This window comes from Hyla sarda, chromosome 6 (assembly GCF_029499605.1).
Source record: "Hyla sarda isolate aHylSar1 chromosome 6, aHylSar1.hap1, whole genome shotgun sequence".
NCBI lineage: Eukaryota > Metazoa > Chordata > Amphibia > Anura > Hylidae > Hyla > Hyla sarda.
In genome coordinates, this window is record NC_079194.1 from 230,345,030 (window position 1) to 230,362,481 (window position 17,452).

Below are 17,452 nucleotides of genomic sequence, written 5' to 3' on the forward strand. Positions count from 1 at the left end.
TCTTAGCTAATCAGCCTTCATCAAACGCCCCAGTGACTGAACTGACATTAAAGAACATGCTCCTGGCGCTGCACCAATCTATACATTGTGATGTTGTACACCTCCTGCGCCATGATTTAGCTGAAGTGCAGTCCAGAGTTTTGCATGTGGAGACAAAGATGGGGGAATTAGTGCCCTCACATAATGAATTAGTTGATGCGCATTATGAGCTGGAAGATGAAGTCTCCCGGACAGGCAGGGGGAGAGAAGCGGGTGGCGGCGGCGGCGGCCTATGGCACCGCAAAAGCCACTGCAGTGCATTGATTTAAAGCGCCCGCTTTAAATCAATGATCTGCAGCGGTGTCGCGGGGAGATAAATAGCCGATAACTTATACCGGAATATCGGTATAAGTTATCGGCTATCGGCCCTAACCTCCACAGATTATCGGTATTGGCCCTAAAAAAACGATATCGGTCGATCCCTAGATCATACCCCTATCACCTTGTCGATCCGAGAACAGGACTGCCTCCCCCTTACATATCTCTGGCGTACAAACCTGTTCTTGCTTAACCACACTGCATATCACGCTACATTACTCAGGGATTTGACAGAATTCTTTCAGCTGTATGCAACTGATACCTCCAACATTAATTCTATTTGGAACGCTCACAAAGCTTTCATTAGAGGGTCTTTTATTAAGCTAGGTGCTATGGTTAAGAGGGAAAGGGAAAAGAATATGACAGTACTGTTATCTGATATTAAACAGATGGAATTGGTTAATCAACAATCTCCTTCCCCAATTAGCGCAGACAAGCTGAGAGAGTTAAGAATTAAACTGCAAGAATTGCTATTTGTTGACTATGAGAAAAGAGATCGGAAACTTAAAGGGGTACTCTGGCGCTAAGACATCTTATCCCCTATCCAAAGGCTAGGGGATAAGATGCCTGATCGCGGGGGTCCCGCCGCTGGGGACCCCAGTGATCTTCCACGCCGCACCCCGCTAGAATCAGCCCCCGTAGCGTGCTCGCTCCGGGTCTGATTACTGGCGACCACGGGGACGGAGCATAGTGACGTCACGCTCCGCCCCCTCAATGTAAGCCTATGGGATGGGGCGTGACATCTGTGCGGCGTGGAAGATCACGGGTTCCCAGCGGCGGGACCCCCGCGATCAGGTATCTTATCCCCTATCCTTTTGGATAGGGGATAAGATGTCCTAGCGCCAGAGTACCCCTTTAAGGCCTCATATTACATGGAATCGGACAAGGCGGGGAAGCTTTTGGTCTCCAGGCTCAAAGCCAAACATTGTAAATCCACTATTCCATACCTGTGGGACTTGGAAAAGAGGGGGAAGCTGACTAATCCTAAATCGATAGCTAATAGGTTTAGGGGCTTTTACGAAAATCTTTACAACCTGCACAATGACTCCTCTACCCCTCAACCTTCTCTTTCTTCTATTAACTTATTCCTCTCCTCTGTACAACTCCCTCCTCTTACAGACTCTCAACTGTCCCTGCTTAACGCTCCTTTGACACGAGACAAATTACTTAAGACCATCAACTCCCTCCCGGTGGGCAAGTCACCCGGTCCAGACGGACTGACCAACGAATATTACAAAAAATTTGCGGACACTCTCATGCCAACTATGTTGCCATTTTTTCAGCAAGCACAGACGTCTGGCTCTTTCCCGGCTGAAAACCAGGAAGCCCTCATTATTACCCTGCCTAAGGCTGGGAAGGAGTCCGACATCCCACAAAATTTCAGGCCGATGTCTTTGCTGAATTGTGATCTTGAAATTTACGCTAAATTACTGGCAGCTGGAGTGGGGGACGTGCTACCTTCTCTAATTAAGGGCGACCAGACTGGGTTTGTAAGGGGCCCGCCAGTCGTCTGACAATCCTTGTAGAGTCCTAAATCTCATTAATTCTGTAAATGTGTCCATCTCTCCAGCACTAATGGTGGCCTTAGATGCTGAAAAGGCGTTTGATCGCCTACATTGGACCTATGCCTTCTCAGTGCTGGACAAGATGGGATTTGCAGGGCCGATACTTAGGGCGGTAAAAGCGCTTTATTCCTGTCCCTAGGCTAGAGTTTATACTAACGGCACTCTTTCGGATCCCTTTCACCTGTTCAACGGCACTAGGCAGGGATGCCCTTTGTCTCCCCTTCTCTTTATTATATCCTTGGAGCCGTTGGCGCAGGTGATTAGGGATTCGGAGGACATATCCGGTATACGTGAAGGCCCTGTAGAACATGTCATCTCGCTCTACGTGGACATGATTTTATCCCTGTCGAACCCTAATATCTCCCTCCCAGCTGCACTGTCCCTTCTAACTCATTTTAGCTCAATTTTGTACTACAAGCTTAATGCACTAAAATCCCAGGTACTACCTCTTAACATTCCAGCCCCTACCTTAGTGGCTCTCAAGTCCCGCTTCCCACTGGACTGGCAGACCTCGGGTATTAAATACCTGGGGATTATACTGACGCCATCCATTAGCAAACTGTATACCATGAACTACGTTCCTTTCTTGGCCACGGTCGAGAAGGATCTAGCGACCATGAGCAAAGTGGCGATTTCGTGGTTGGGACGTATAGCTGCCTTCAAAATGAACATGCTCCCGAAGCTTTTATATTTATTTCACATTTTGCCGATTAAACCTCCTCTATCCTTTTTTTCATGCTATACGTAAGCTATTGTCGCAGTAGGTGTGGGCGAGTCGCCGGTCTAAAGTGGTGGACTCAGTGGTCACCAAACATCAAAGAGTGGGGGGACGTTAATCTCATTGTTGAGACCCTTCTGGAATAGAGACCTAACCACTCCATGGGTTCAAATTGAATGCTATTTCATTCGGGTTGTAGATCCCCGCAGCTTGCTGTTCTTACAGGGTTGGAGGCTGCCCATCCTGGATAGGGCCTCCCCTTCACCAAGGCAGGTCTACTTTGCTGGGCCTACGGGCATAGTATATGCTCTTACCTCTCGGCGCGTTCTATGGAGGCCCCTACATCCCTGTTACAGTTGGGCATCTCTGACCTGGACATTTCTACATGGGTTAACAGCGGAATAGCGTCCCTTTCCCAACTATATGATGTTGACTCTCCGATGTCCTTTCCTGCTCTTGCTTCCAGCTTCTGTCTTCCTTCTAACCAACTATGTCCTTATCTGAGGATTAAACACTTTTTGACTTCTCATTCTCCACCCACTCCCGCTCTTTGTCCTGACTTACTGCGCTACTTTTCTTGCAGGCGTAAGGGTCTTAAACCCATATATGAGGCTCTAGCAGAACAAGGAGACTTAGTATTGACTAGTTATATGAAGGCGTGGGAAATAGAACTGAATAGTGTTTTCACCTTAGACCAATGGGCCAAAGCTTTCAGACATACCTATACTTTCCTAAAATCTACCTCCCACATTGAAACTGTAGTAAACACACAACTCAGATGGTACTATACCCCAGTGTGCCTGAGGATGAGGCATCCACAATGTTCTAACCTATGTTGAGAGAGGGTGCTTAGAGACAGGCACACTATTCCACTTACTGTGGGCTTGCCCCAAAATTGCGGGATACTGGAGGGAGGTGGGGAGGTTGATACGTCTCATTTCCACTATTGAGGTTCAGCTTACTCCTCATATGGCCTTACTCGTGATAAACCTTCATACAATACTACCGTCAGACCGCCCACTGGTGTTTAAAATTCTAGTACTAGCTAAATTGGTCCTTGCCCGATACTTGAAACAACACACAGTTCCTGACATAGCCGAACTTACATCCCTTGTACACCATGTACGTAATATGGAGGGTATCTGGGCGGTGGGGAGGGACAGAGTTTGTTTGCATGAGAAGATTTGGGCTGCATGGAACACTATGAGGGTACGAGAACTGTCTTGACAGAACTGTTCATTTCTCCTTAGAGCCAGAGTATTACCAGACACATATGTAGAAGTTTGGTTATTAGCAACGAAGCATGGGAACCAATAGAATTATTATGGGTCTACCTTTGTTCTTTACCTTTTAGGTTTGTTTACTTGTTTCCAAATCTCATATCTCTTCATACACGGCTTTTTGCCTTGCTGGGGTTAATACATACCACTCCCCTGTAGGTCACAAGCTAATTGTCATGCCGTCCGCATGCCGACTACACTGCAATACAGGAATGTGGTGCTTACCTTTTGCTTTGGTGTTAAGGACCAGCTTTTCAAGGTCACTTTGTCGATTGTACATGCTAACATACCTTATGAAGGTGGAACCAATGTGTTTTATGTGGTATACATCGTTTTAGGTACATTATTTTCCTTGCTTTGAGTGAGATCACCTGTTATTTGTTTGAAAACTTTAATAAAAACTTAAATGTAAAAGGCAAGTTACAGATCACTTAGGGCTTACGCACATTTGTTTCAAGAAAACGTATGTAAAACAAGAGGAATTTCCTTTATTTCTGCATTTCTTACCATACAATTATATTTTATTATTATTTAAGACACAGTTATTCCCTTCCCAAAGTTTGATGTACATGTACGGCATATGACAGATGTCGGCTGCTATGTGCAGCTGACACCCGTCAACAGTAACTGGAAATGTAGCTCCCAAGATGTTGCAGTCAATAGTGACCATGTATCTAGCTAGTTATGACAGATTCAGGTCCTGTTAGGATTCCGATGGCATCCATGCAACACAATTGTGCTGTGCCAAACATTTCTCAAGGTAGTCAGAAGCTTTTGAAGGCCTCTGTGGCTGCCATGTAAGATGTATTAGTACAGCCATATCATATCCCAGAAAATGTAACATAAAAAGCGTTCAAAAAGTTCCATCTACCCTAAAAAGTGTGACAATAAAACTACAGCTCACTGCACAAATAGCAATAAAAAGCAAATGTTTTAAGTTTCTTATTTTTAAAAAGTAGTTAAAAAAAAAAGTAGTATATAATTTTAGTATCATTGTATTCATTCTTATCCACAGAATAAAGTTAACATGTAATTTTTCACCACTGCTGTTGATGTGCAATGTTCTTTGTCCTCCACACATATGGTAGCATTGTGAATTTGGGCTTTTTTTTTGGGCAACATTCCAGATTATTATTCTGTAGATTGATGAACACTCAGGTCTTTAGTTATGCAGGACATAGACTGGGGGGAGGTGTTCTCAAATACTGATACAGAAGGTAAATGGGACATCTTTAAATCAACTCTAAATAACTATACAGCTAAATATATACCAAAGGGGAACAAATATAAACGATTAAAACTAAATCCTACATGGCTGACAAATGATGTTAAAAGAGCAATAAACAACAAAAAAATAGCCTTCAAAAAATTCAAATCTGATGAGTCAGCTATAACATTTAAACAGTACAAGGAGCTTAATAAAATCTGTAAAAATGTAATAAAAACAGCAAAAAATCTAAATGAGAGACAGGTGGCCAAAGAAAGCAAAACTAATCCTAAATATTTTTTTAGATATATAAATACAAAAAAAACCAAGGACAGAGCATGTAGGACCCCTTAATAATGATAATGGGGAGGTTGTCACGGGCGATCAAGAGAAGGCGGAGCTACTGAATGGGTTCTTTAGTTGTGTATATACTAAGGAAGAAGGAGCTGACATTGGACAGGTCAGTGCTGGTAACACATCATGTAATGTACTGAACTGGCTTAATGTAGAGATGGTACAAGGTAAGTTAAGTAAAGTAAATGTAAGCAAATCTCCAGAGTTCTTAGAGAGGTAAGTTCAGTAATATCTGTACCCTTGTTCATGATATTTAGAGATTCTCTGGTGTCTGGTATTGTGCCAAGAGACTGGCGCAAGGCTAATGTGGTACCAATCTTCAAGAAGGGCTCTAGGTCTTCGCCAGGCAATTATAGACCGGTAAGTCTAACATGCATTGTGGGTAAATTGTTTGAAGGACTTATAAGGGATTACATACAGGAATACATAGGGGATAATTGTATTATAAGTGATAGCCAGCATGGGTTTACTAAGGATAGAAGTTGTCAAACCAATCTAATTTGCTTTTATGAAGAGGTGAGTAGAAGCCTTGACAGAGGAATGGCTGTGGATATAGTGTTTCTGGATTTTGCCAAAGCGTTTGATACTGTCCCTCACAGACGTCTGACAGGTAAGTTAAGGTCCTTGGGCTTGGAAACTTTAGTTTGTAACTGGATTGAACACTGGCTCATGGATCATACCCAGAGAGTGGTGGTCAATGATTCGTACTCTGATTGGTCCCCGGTTATTAGTGGTGTACCCCAAGGTTCAGTACTGGGCCCGCTGTTGTTTAATTTATTTATCAATGATATAGAGGATGGTATTAACAGCTCTGTTTCTATCTTTGCAGATGACGCCAAGCTTTGTAGCACGGTACAGTCTATAGAGTATGTGCATAAGTTACAAGATGACTTGGATAGACTAAGTGTCTGGGCATCCACTTGGCAAATGAGGTTCAATGTGGATAAATGTAAAGTTATGCATCTGGGTACTAAGAACATGCATGCATCGTATGTCTTAGGGGGGATTAAACTGGCAGAGTCACTGGTAGAGAAGGATCTGGGTGTACTTGTAGATCACAGACTACAGAATAGCATGCAATGTCAGGCTGCTGCTTCCAAAGCCGGCAGGATATTGTTATGTATAAAAAGAGGCATGGACTCGAGGGACAGGGACATAATACTCCCCCTTTATAAAGCATTGGTACGGCCTCACCTGGAATATGCTGTTCAGTTTTGGTCGCCTGTTCATAAAAGGGACACTGCGGAGTTGGAAAGGGTGCAGAGACGCGTGACTAAACTAATATGGGGCATGGAACATCTTCGCTATGAGGAGCGATTAAAGGAGTTACAATTGTTTAGTCTTGAGAAGAGACGTTTAAGGGGGGATATGATAAACGTATATAAGTATATAAATGGCCCATACAAAAAATATGGAGAAAAACTGTTCCAGGTTAAACCCCCCCCAAAGGGGGCACTCCCTCCGTCTGGAGAAGAAAAGGTTTAGTCTAAAGGGGCGACACGCCTTCTTTACCGTGAGGACTGTGAATTTATGGAACGGTCTACCTCAGGAACTGGTCACAGCAGGAACAATTAACAGCTTTAAAACAGGGTTAGATACATTCCTGGAACAAAATAACATTAATGCTTATGCAGAATTATAAAACTACACCCCTTTCCCTTATCCCCTTACACCCTTCACTTCAATTCCCTGGTTGGACTTGATGGACGTATGTCTTTTTTCAACCATACTAACTATGTAACTATATAACTATGCTTTTGTAGCTTTTTCAAGCTTCTTCTATAACACATCTTCTGAAAGTTGTTTGCATTAAGGCATGGTTCAAACTAAACAGTCTTTGTCAATAACCAGGTTTATCAATACCAGACTTGTGTGTCTTTGTTTATTGCCAGATAGTTCTTGAAAACGTTATTAACACACTTCACCTTTCCCCCTGCACTTTGGATATTTACTCAATGTGATTAATAACAGACATTACCTGTACAACCCTTGAAGGTATTAGTTTAGTTAGATTGTGTTTGTCTATATATTTGACTTGGATAAAAATTGGAACACAGCCAAAGGGTTAGCTTTAACTGTAAATAGTTCAAATTAGTCCTACAAAGTCATAAGAAGACCATGTTTCATAGCCTTCATAACATACTAAAAGGGTCACTTATGTTGTAGACATGTATACAGTCATGGAATTGCCACAATAGCAACCACAGCTGCTGCTATGAAGCCTACAGTATGAGGGGTGAACAGGTTGTATGGTTTGTACTTTTGTCAGGGGTTGGGACAAAATGTAAGAAAAAAAGGGTCTTGCAGCTACTACTTATCACCTGCTGCACAGCAAAGACAAAGACTAGGCCCGAATGTAGATGTGACGGATCTGCACTGTCCACAGATGACCTGGCACTTGCTTTTTTTTTTCTCTTGCTGTGGTGGGCAAAGCCTTCCTGTTCTCTGTTTTAAGCTAGTTGTAATCTCTGGACTCTAGATATCATCTCTGGACTTTAGTTGTCCTCTCTGGATCTAAGCTCTACAGGCCTATTCCAGCATGATGTGAATGAGGCCCTACAGAGATATGCTGCTCCCTCTCCCTTCATATCCTGAAAACAAGAAGAGGAGATGGAAGATTTCAGACAACAGTTGCAGTTGAGATTACAGACATGGCAGATCAGAGGAAAGTCTAGTAAGAATTAATCTCAGCAGCAGCAACATCTAGTATGTATGTTTAGGTTACCATTTTTTTTTCCTTCTTCCCAGAAGCCCTTGTTACATTGTGCTTCTGCTCCTTACAGAACTCCTAGCCCCTCATCAATTAGGCACATCCTCCCTACAGGGCCCCTCATAGATTGAGCTCCTATAGACTGGGCCCCTTCCATCCAAAGAGATCTTGACCCTGGGACATCAGGTCTTCTCCCTAACAGAGCCATGGGTCTCTGGATAGACTGAGCCCCTTTTGCTCACAAACCTTAGATTGTGCCCCTATTTATGTACCCTTTGCCTCTTGGTTAATAATATACCTAGTGTATTAGCCACTTTTCCATAGATTTGTAGTGGCTAAGCATGCACTGTAACACCTCAGAGGGAAACAGCTTAATGAAATTGCTCTTTGTGGGGTTGCCTTGTCCTTAGGATCAGTGACTAGCGGTCAGAAGATACCATTCAGAGTTATGACTATTCCCTGAATAGGTTGTTTCTTTATTAGCATCTAATGCATATTTCTAATATAGTTTTTTTGACCAAAGTTAGGAAATCCTATTTGCAGCAGGATCTGATGTTAGCCAATTTACCCCTTCGGTGCTGCAGCTAATAGCGACTGTGGCATCTAGGTGGTAGGACAGAGAAAGGCGGTACCATTCAAATGTTTGCTATGGGTCCTAGCCTTTTCTGGATAAACCCCTGCATTAATAAAGCATTAACGAACATTGAGTATAATATGCTCTTAGAATGGAATTCAGTATATAATGAGTTCATTAAAAATATCCCATTAGAACATGAACACAAATCCCACATATTATCAAATTTTCTTTAACCCCCACAATCCGAAGAAGAAATGCATCAAGATATAACTCAGCCCGTGAAGAGCATTTGCCTTTTTTTATTATCACGAATCAGGCAAACAATGACAAGGCTGAGACACAAGTGCAAATGTGACTTATAAGCAGCCATAGCGATCGCAGTTCCCATCTGCTCTTACGGCTGCATCTTCTGTCTCTGTGTGTTATATAAAATCTTATCACAAACAATTATGATTGATCAGTAAAAGAAGGTGGAAAAAAAACTATAATGGACCTAAAAAATATAATCAAAATATAATATCAAATCAAGAGCACGGGTGACATCAAAGAGGAATAGACAGGATTAAATCCTGAATTATTTCCAGGACAAATAGATCCCTCTGGGACCTTAGGGATTATTTTTTTTTTTTCAGACACAGTACAGAATTAATGAGGGTACCTGCAACAATGCTTGCGAGCTGCTGAGTTCTGGTGATGGGGTATATGCTACGTGCCTGTACGATAGCTGAAGCTATTTTCTTGGCGTGTTTCTCCTCCCCGTATGTTTTCAGGATAGACGCAAGTGCCTGTTGATCTAAAGCATTCACAACATCAGCAGCGGTGGGCATGTCAGGATACCTACGCACAAGGAGAGCCAATTAGTTCCCTGACGTCGGTTTTCATTGAGAAGAGGTGAAGCTTCATAGCACAGAGACATAAGAAAGGAAAAACACACAGAAACACACACTTACTCTGCATAGGTGTGTCTCCGAGAATCTAAAATAACTCCAAGCTACCTACCGGAAAGTCAGAAATAGACACTACCTCCTAATCCACCTACTTTTAGTTTCTTGTTCTGTAAAAACTTTTACATAATGGAATTTAAACCACCCATCTTGAAGAGATAGCAGAGCTTTGTCAGAAGCAGTGCAGTCAGATTCACCCCAATCGCTATATAAATAAGTCAGCATGAAATGCACAGCCAGCAGAGCAAAATATTTAATATTGGCTGTATGCACTATATGACCCAGTATATCCCGTCTTACAGAATGTACAGAGCATGGAGAGACAAGTAGTAGGCAATAATCCCACCCAACTCTCCTCCCAGCAGGAGCTCAGTAGTTCCTAATGGCAGATGGGTCCATCAGCAAGACTAGAGCCTACTGGTATTAAGGCATTTTGCAAAAGTACAGGGTTTCCATAAAGTCTAGACACAGAGGCAAAATGCATATTTTTAATATATGACAATGTCACTAACTGGATTGGAAGACATGGTCAAGTAGAATAGTCTCTTCGCTTACCAGACCTTAGACCCCATGACCTATTTTTCTGGGGTGTGTTAAAGGAGAAGGTGTTCTCATTGAAAATCACACAGGTGAATGACTTCATGAAACACATCATGAATGAATGTGCTCAAATGAAAGGAAATATGGAATTACTGCATAAGATTCATGTAAATATTGCAAAGTGCATGCACGTATAAAATATGATGTCAGGCCCAAGGCCTGATTATTAAAATCCTATATGTGTTTTATAATTATAACTGTGTGATGTATTATCCAAGACATGGGTGAGAGGTCATTCAGACGGTGTATCCTTTTTGTGTATATCATTTCATTGGGGGTCTGGCTGTTTGTTTACATCTCCTTTGAAGTCAAAGGCTCTTTTGAAGCAGCAGGATGTAAGGGGCACTCTGGTCCCATCATATAATCAAACATATAAGGGGTCAGGAAGAGAGATGCCCCACCTGGTGGGATCAGAGGGGAGGGGGGGAATGGAGTTTCCCTCCAAAGAAGCAGGAAGATTTAAAATGCTGGACTCAACTGGTGTTCAAGGCTGTTCCCAAGGCTGACAAGAGCTGGACTCTGACTCACAAAGGACGGCTATATCATCATGCTGTAAGAACTTCATTTTTGTTTTCTGAACTTGTCTTGCAAAACTCTTTTATATATTTTTGTACCTGTATGTCATTTGTTCCTGTATTTTTATATATTTAGCACTGTGATACCATTTATCAGATTAAATGTTTAATTAATCAGCTCTGGTCTTTGATCTCTAAATATAGGAGCTCACCTTTCTGAAGGAAGCTCTGGTGAAATCACGTTTATCTAAGGGTTAATTTGGTGACTTGCTGGGACTTGTAGTGTATACCTAGAGGTCTGGTGGCCTTAACCCTTGCACCATCACACTCTCTCTAGTGTCTTCGCTGGACCGATAGGGTGTGATCGTGACATATGAACTAAAAGAAATACAATGTTATTTAACGAATTGATGAAAATGTGCATTTAGCCTGTGTCCACACTTTAGGGATACCCTGTTTATCTTGTGCAATGCTTCATAAATCACATTTGGGGTTGGGGGTGATTTATCAAAACATGTTTAGAGGAAAAATTGCTGAGTTGCCCATAGCAACCAATCAGATGGCTTCTTTCATTTTTCAGAGGCCTTTTCATAAATGGACATGATCAGATTGGTTTCTATGGGCAACTCAGCAACTTTTCGTCTAGACAGGTTTTGATAAATCTCCCCCTTTGGTCCATAAGATAACTTTTATCGGCTTACCTATACTTTGTTGACGATTAAATATAGCTTGTTATGGGTTTATGGTATAATTTTTCCTTTTTCTACTATGAACATGCTTATAAAAATATGGTTATAATGCTTAAAAATAATGGCAATGAATTATCTAAACTGGAGCGATTTGTCAGCTTTCGCTTTACCAGCGCTATGGGAAATTCACTTTAGTGTCAGTTTCAGATTGACAAATCTGGGCCTATGGGAGAGATTTATCAAAACTTGTCCAGAGGAAATTTTTCTGAGTTGCCCATAGCAACCAATCAGAGTGTTTTTTTCATTTTTGAAAAGACCTCTGAAAAATGAAAGATGCGATCTGATTGGTTGCTATGGGCAACTCAGGACTTTCCCCCTGTTAAGGATTTGATAAATCTCCCCCCATTTGTCTAAAATGTAAAATGTTTGCAGTTCTTGAAGGAACCAATATATTGTGGTCAACAAGGCATTGGCCTACATTAATAAGCAACTAGGTCCTATAAATAGTTAACATTTCTTGGAACCTGAAAAATGGCATGGTGTAAGGGTTATCCCTAGAGCCAGTAGCATGAAACAATCTGAGAGTAGCTGATCACTGAGGGTCCCAGTTGGGTGACATGTTTTGGTCAGCTTTAATTCTAAAGACTTTTTTTTATCAAGTAGGGATAGCGCAAAGCAGACAACCCCTTTAGGGTATGTTCACACATACACGATCCTGGGCAGATTTGATGCGCAGGATTTGTAACTGCAGATTAGAAGCTGTGCTCAGTCATTTACTTTACATTGAAATCTGCAGCAGAAAATCCTGTGCATGAAATCTGCCTATGTGTGACCGTACCCTTAAAAGTGGAGCACACTTTTGAGTTTAAGTAGTTTTCAGCACATCAAAAGGACATAAACTATTCATTTGAGGATGACCGCCAAGCCTAATGGTCTGGTTTTAGTTTCTGGGAATGGTACAGGGAAAGACAAGTCACATTCCAAACTACTGACACTATGAGATAGCTGATATGGCAAGCAGACATTTGATATCTTTTATATATCTGTCTGCACTTTCATTATGAAGAAAAATTATTTCTGTGGTGCAAAGTGTCAAATAGGCATTCCTTAGCCTCTAAGTGCTAACGGCTGGAACGCCTCCTCACTCCCCGCCCATCCCTGTCAATGCTTGATTGACAGACTGTGGGAAACCAAACCCTGTTTGAAAATCTTGCATCTGCCCATAATTGTTATAAAACAGCACAGGAAGAAGATTTGATGCTGATCCTTGATTGCCAATCAGCAGGAACAGGGATGGAAGGAGGAGCCAGGAGGCATTTCAGCCCTCAGCACTTTAAGGGGCTTAGGAATGCCTCTTTGACTTTTTGCACCAGAGAATAAAAGCATTTTTAAAAATAGGAAAGCAAAGGCAGATATTAGAGATGAGCGAAGTTACAGTGATTCGATTCATCACAAACTTCTCGGCCCTGCGTTTGCTGACTTTAGCCTGCATAAATGAGTTCAGCTTTCAGGTGCTCCAGTGGGCTGGAAAAGGTGGATACAGTCCTATGGGAGAGTTTCTAGGACTATTATCCACGTTTTCGAGCCCACCGGAGCACCTGAAAGCTAAACTGTCTTTCCTTGCCATAACAGCTATCTAACAGTGTCAGCAGTTGTGGAATGTGATTTGCAGTTTATAGGTTCCCTTAACCCTTGGGGACGGAGGGTTTTCCGTTTTTGCACTTTCGTTTTTTCCTCCTCACCTATTAAAAATCATAACCCTTTCAATTTTGCACCTAGAAATCCATATGATGGCATATTTTCTGTGCCACCAATTCTACTTTGCAATGACATCAGTCATTTTACCCAAAAATCTATGGCGAAATGGAAAAAAAATCATTGTGCGACAAAATTGAAGAAAAAATGCCATTTTGTAACTTTTGGGGGCTTCAGTTTCTACGCAGTACATTTTTTCGGGAAAAATGACACCTTATCTTTATTCTGTAAGTCCATACGATTAAAATGATACCCTACTTATATAGGTTTGATTTTGTCGTACTTCTGAAAAATAAAAAGTTGAGTAGTTCTTTTTAGTCTGACAACAGTGCTCTATGCTGACACCTCTGTCCTTGTCAGGAACTGTCCAGAGCAGGAGAGGATTGCTATAGGGATTTGCTTCTACTCTGGGCAGTTCCTGATATGGACAGAGGTGGCAGCAGAGAGCACTGTGGTCAGACAGAAAAGAACTTCACAACTTCCTCTGGAGCACAAATCAGTTTAACTTTTGGTACTAGTTGATTTAAAAAAAAAATGTTCAACGTAGTACCCCCTTAAAGGCCTCCATACACATTAGTAAAACCCATCATTCATGGCGGGACCGGCTGACTGTCTAATATGTATGGAGGCCATGTAGCTCTCCTGACAGATAATGTTAGGGAACAGAAGGATAGGGCATGTTGCATTTCAACTGCCAGACCCTTTTGTTTTCAGGGAGATAAGTCACGAAAACTGTCAGAGGCTTACCTCCCATCTCCCAATTCAGGACACAAAAACAGTCAGCTAAGCAAGACGTTCATGTGTATTGGGTGGACAGTAGAGATTGTTGTTAACCAAATTAATGTTCAGCTGACAGATATGAAAGGTCATCCTATACTGCAACGAATAGTAAGTATTGACGGCACTAAGTTAAAGCATGTTGACCTCTTCAAAGCTTCCCAAAGTAAAGAGTTAACCCCTTAAGGACCCGGGGTTTTTCCGTTTTTGCACTTTCGTTTTTTCTTCCTTACCTTTAAAAAATCATAAAACTCTTTAAATTTTGCACCTAAAAATCCATATGATTGCTTATTTTTTGCGCCACCTATTCTACTTTGAAATGACATCAGTCATTTTACCCAGAAATCTACGGCGAAACAGAAAAAAATTCCAGAAGAAAAACACCATATTGTAACTTTTGGGGGCTTCACCTTCTACGCAGTACATTTTTCGTTAAAAATGACACCTTGTCTTTATTCTGTAGATCCATACGATTAAAATGATACCCTACTTATATAGGTTGGATATTGTTGTACTTCTGAAACAAATCATAACTACCGTATATACTCGAGTATAGGCCGAGTTTTTCAGCACGATTTTTCGTGCTGAAAACACCCCCCTCGGCTTATACTCGAGTGAACTCCCCCACCCGCAGTGGTCTTCAACCTGCGGACCTCCAGAGGTTTCAAAACTACAACTCCCAGCAAGCCCGGGCAGCCATCGGCTGTCCGGGCTTGCTGGGAGTTGTAGTTTTGAAACCTCCGGAGGTCCGCAGGTTGAAGACCACTGCGGCCTTCAACATCATCCAGCCCCCTCTCACCCCCTTTAGTTCTGAGTACTCACCTCCGCTCGGCGCTGGTCCGGTCCTGCAGGGCTGTCCGGTGAGGAGGTGGTCCGGTGGCATAGTGGTTCCGGGCTGCTATCTTCACCGGGGAGGCCTCTTCTAAGCGCTTCGGGCCCGGCCTCAGAATAGTCACGTTGCCATGACAACGACGCATAGGTGCGTTCATTGCCAACGTACTCGTGCGTCATTGTCAAGGCAACGCCTCTATTCCGGGCCGGAAGCGCGGAGAAGAGGCGCCCCCGGTGAAGATAGCAGCCCGGACCACCTCCCCACCGGACCACCTCCTCACCGGACAGCCCTGGACCAGCGCCGGACCGGACCAGCGCCGAGCGGAGGTGAGTACTCAAAACTAAAGGGGGGTGAGAGGGGGCTGGATGATGTTGAAGGCCGCAGTGGTCTTCAACCTGCGGACCTCCGGAGGTTTCAAAACTACAACTCCCAGCAAGCCCGGACAGCCGATGGCTGCCCGGGCTTGCTGGGAGTTGTAGTTTTGAAACCTCTGGAGGTCCGCAGGTTGAAGACCACTGAGGGCGAATGATGACAAGGGGATGATGAAGGGGGGATGTGTGGGATGATAAGGGGATGATGAAGAGGGGGATGTGTGGGATAAGAGGATGATGAAGGGGGGATGTGTGGGATGATGACAAGGGGATGATGATGAGGATGTTAATGACGGGTCTGGATGATGACAGGGGGGGATGAGGTATTTCCCACCCTAGGCTTATACTCGAGTCAATAACTTTTCCTGGGATTTTGGGTTGAAATTAGGGGTCTCGGCTTATACTCGGGTCGGCTTATACTCGAGTATATACGGTACATGTAGGAAAATGTATACGTTTAAAATTGTCATCTTCTGACCCCTATAACTTTTTTTATTTTTCCGCGTATGGTTTGAGGGCTCATTTTTTGCGCCGTGATCTGAAATTTTTTGTGGTACCATGTTTGTATTGATCGGACTCATAAATCGCTTTTTATTCATTCTCTCATTCTATAAAAAGTGACCAAAAAAGAAGCTATTTTTGACTTTGGAATTTTTTAGCGCGTACGCCATTGATCGTGCGGTTTAATTAACGATACATTTTTATAACTCGGACATTTCCGCACACGGTGATACCACATGTTTATTTTTATTTACACAGTTTTTTTTTTTTATGGGAAAAGGGGGGTGATTCAAACTTTTATTAGGGAAGGGGTTAAATGATCTTTATTCACTTTTTTTACACTTTTTTTTTCAATGTTATAGCTCCCATAGGGACCTATAACACTGCACACACTGATCTTTTACACTGATCAATGGTTTCTCATAGGAAACCACTGATCGATGATTCTGCCGCTTGACTGCTCATGCCTGAATCTCAGGCACTGAGAAGTCATTTGCTGATCGTACACCATGAGGCAGGTAAGGGGACCCTCCTCGTGCCCTACAGCTGCTTAGGATGCCGCGGCGGTCCCAAACAGCCCCCTGAGCTAACCGGCATTAGTTTCCCTTTAGACGCGGCGATAAACTTTGAACGCAGCGTCTAAAGGGATAACAGCGTGCGGCACCACTATCAGTGCCGCGCGCTATTAGCCATGGGTCCCGGCCGTTGTCCCGACCCGCTATGATGCAACGCGGCCCCGTGTTATAGAACGGAAGCGGACTCAGGACGTACAGGTACGCCCTGGGTCCTTAAGTGGTTAAATTTGTATCCTTACCATTATTCATTGGGTTGATTTGCTTTATGCAGTTATAGGAATAAAACTTGGTCAACTATTTTTGTTATGTTTGCAGCCTACACACTGGAGGAGGAATTTAATATAACATTTATTACACACACTCTGTTCTCAGCATATGAAGGAGAAGTGTGTGGAGGGAGTAGGGTTTCTTTCCTCAACAAAAACTTTATAATTGGACTTTGACTGCTGCTGTCTCTTCGTGGTGCTCTTTCCACAATTGTCTTCTGCATTATATTTGTGCACAATATGTGCCTTATAAATTGGCTTGACAATTATCCAACAATGAGAGCAGTGTGTTTCATGGGACATGTCTTTTAGTTTATGATCTTTCTGGAGTATTTGTAGAATATGTCAGGATGCATATTAGACATAGCATTTCAACAACATCTCACCAGATCATCCTGATAAATTAGTTTCTGGGAAAATATCAGTTTTCTTATTAGCGAAATGAGGATTTTGATGCAGATAAGGATGTATAATTGAAACAAAGTTGTAGGTAACTAATCATGTGCACTTCTATAAAGACTATGCATTTGTGTTATACACTGCTCAAAAAAATAAAGGGAACACTTAAACAATACAATGTAACTCCAAGTTAACCACACTTCTGTGAAATCACACTGTCCACTCAGGAAGCAACACTGATTGACAATCAATTTCACATGCTGTTTTTCAAATGGAACAGACAACAGGTGGAAATTATAGGCAGTTAGCAAGACACCCCCAATAAAGGAGTGGTTCTGCAGGTGGTGACTACAGACCTCTTCTCAGTTCCTATGCTTCCTGGCTGATGTTTCAGTCAATTTTGAATGCTGGCAGTGCTTTCACTCTAGTAGTAGTATAAGACTGTGTCTACAACCCACAC

The 17,452-nt window shown here is 42.5% G+C and overlaps 1 protein-coding gene across 4 annotated transcripts in view; it reads right to left on the bottom strand.

Moving 5' to 3' along the window:
* METTL15 (methyltransferase 15, mitochondrial 12S rRNA N4-cytidine) overlaps window positions 1-17,452 on the bottom strand; it is a 322,508-nt gene that overhangs the window by 51,040 nt on the left and 254,016 nt on the right. For all 4 annotated transcript variants that reach the window (XM_056526684.1, XM_056526683.1, XM_056526681.1 and 1 more), the window contains one exon: window positions 9,427-9,605. In XM_056526684.1, the coding sequence (XP_056382659.1) occupies window positions 9,427-9,605 (179 nt within the window). The remainder of the gene's footprint in view (window positions 1-9,426; window positions 9,606-17,452) is intronic.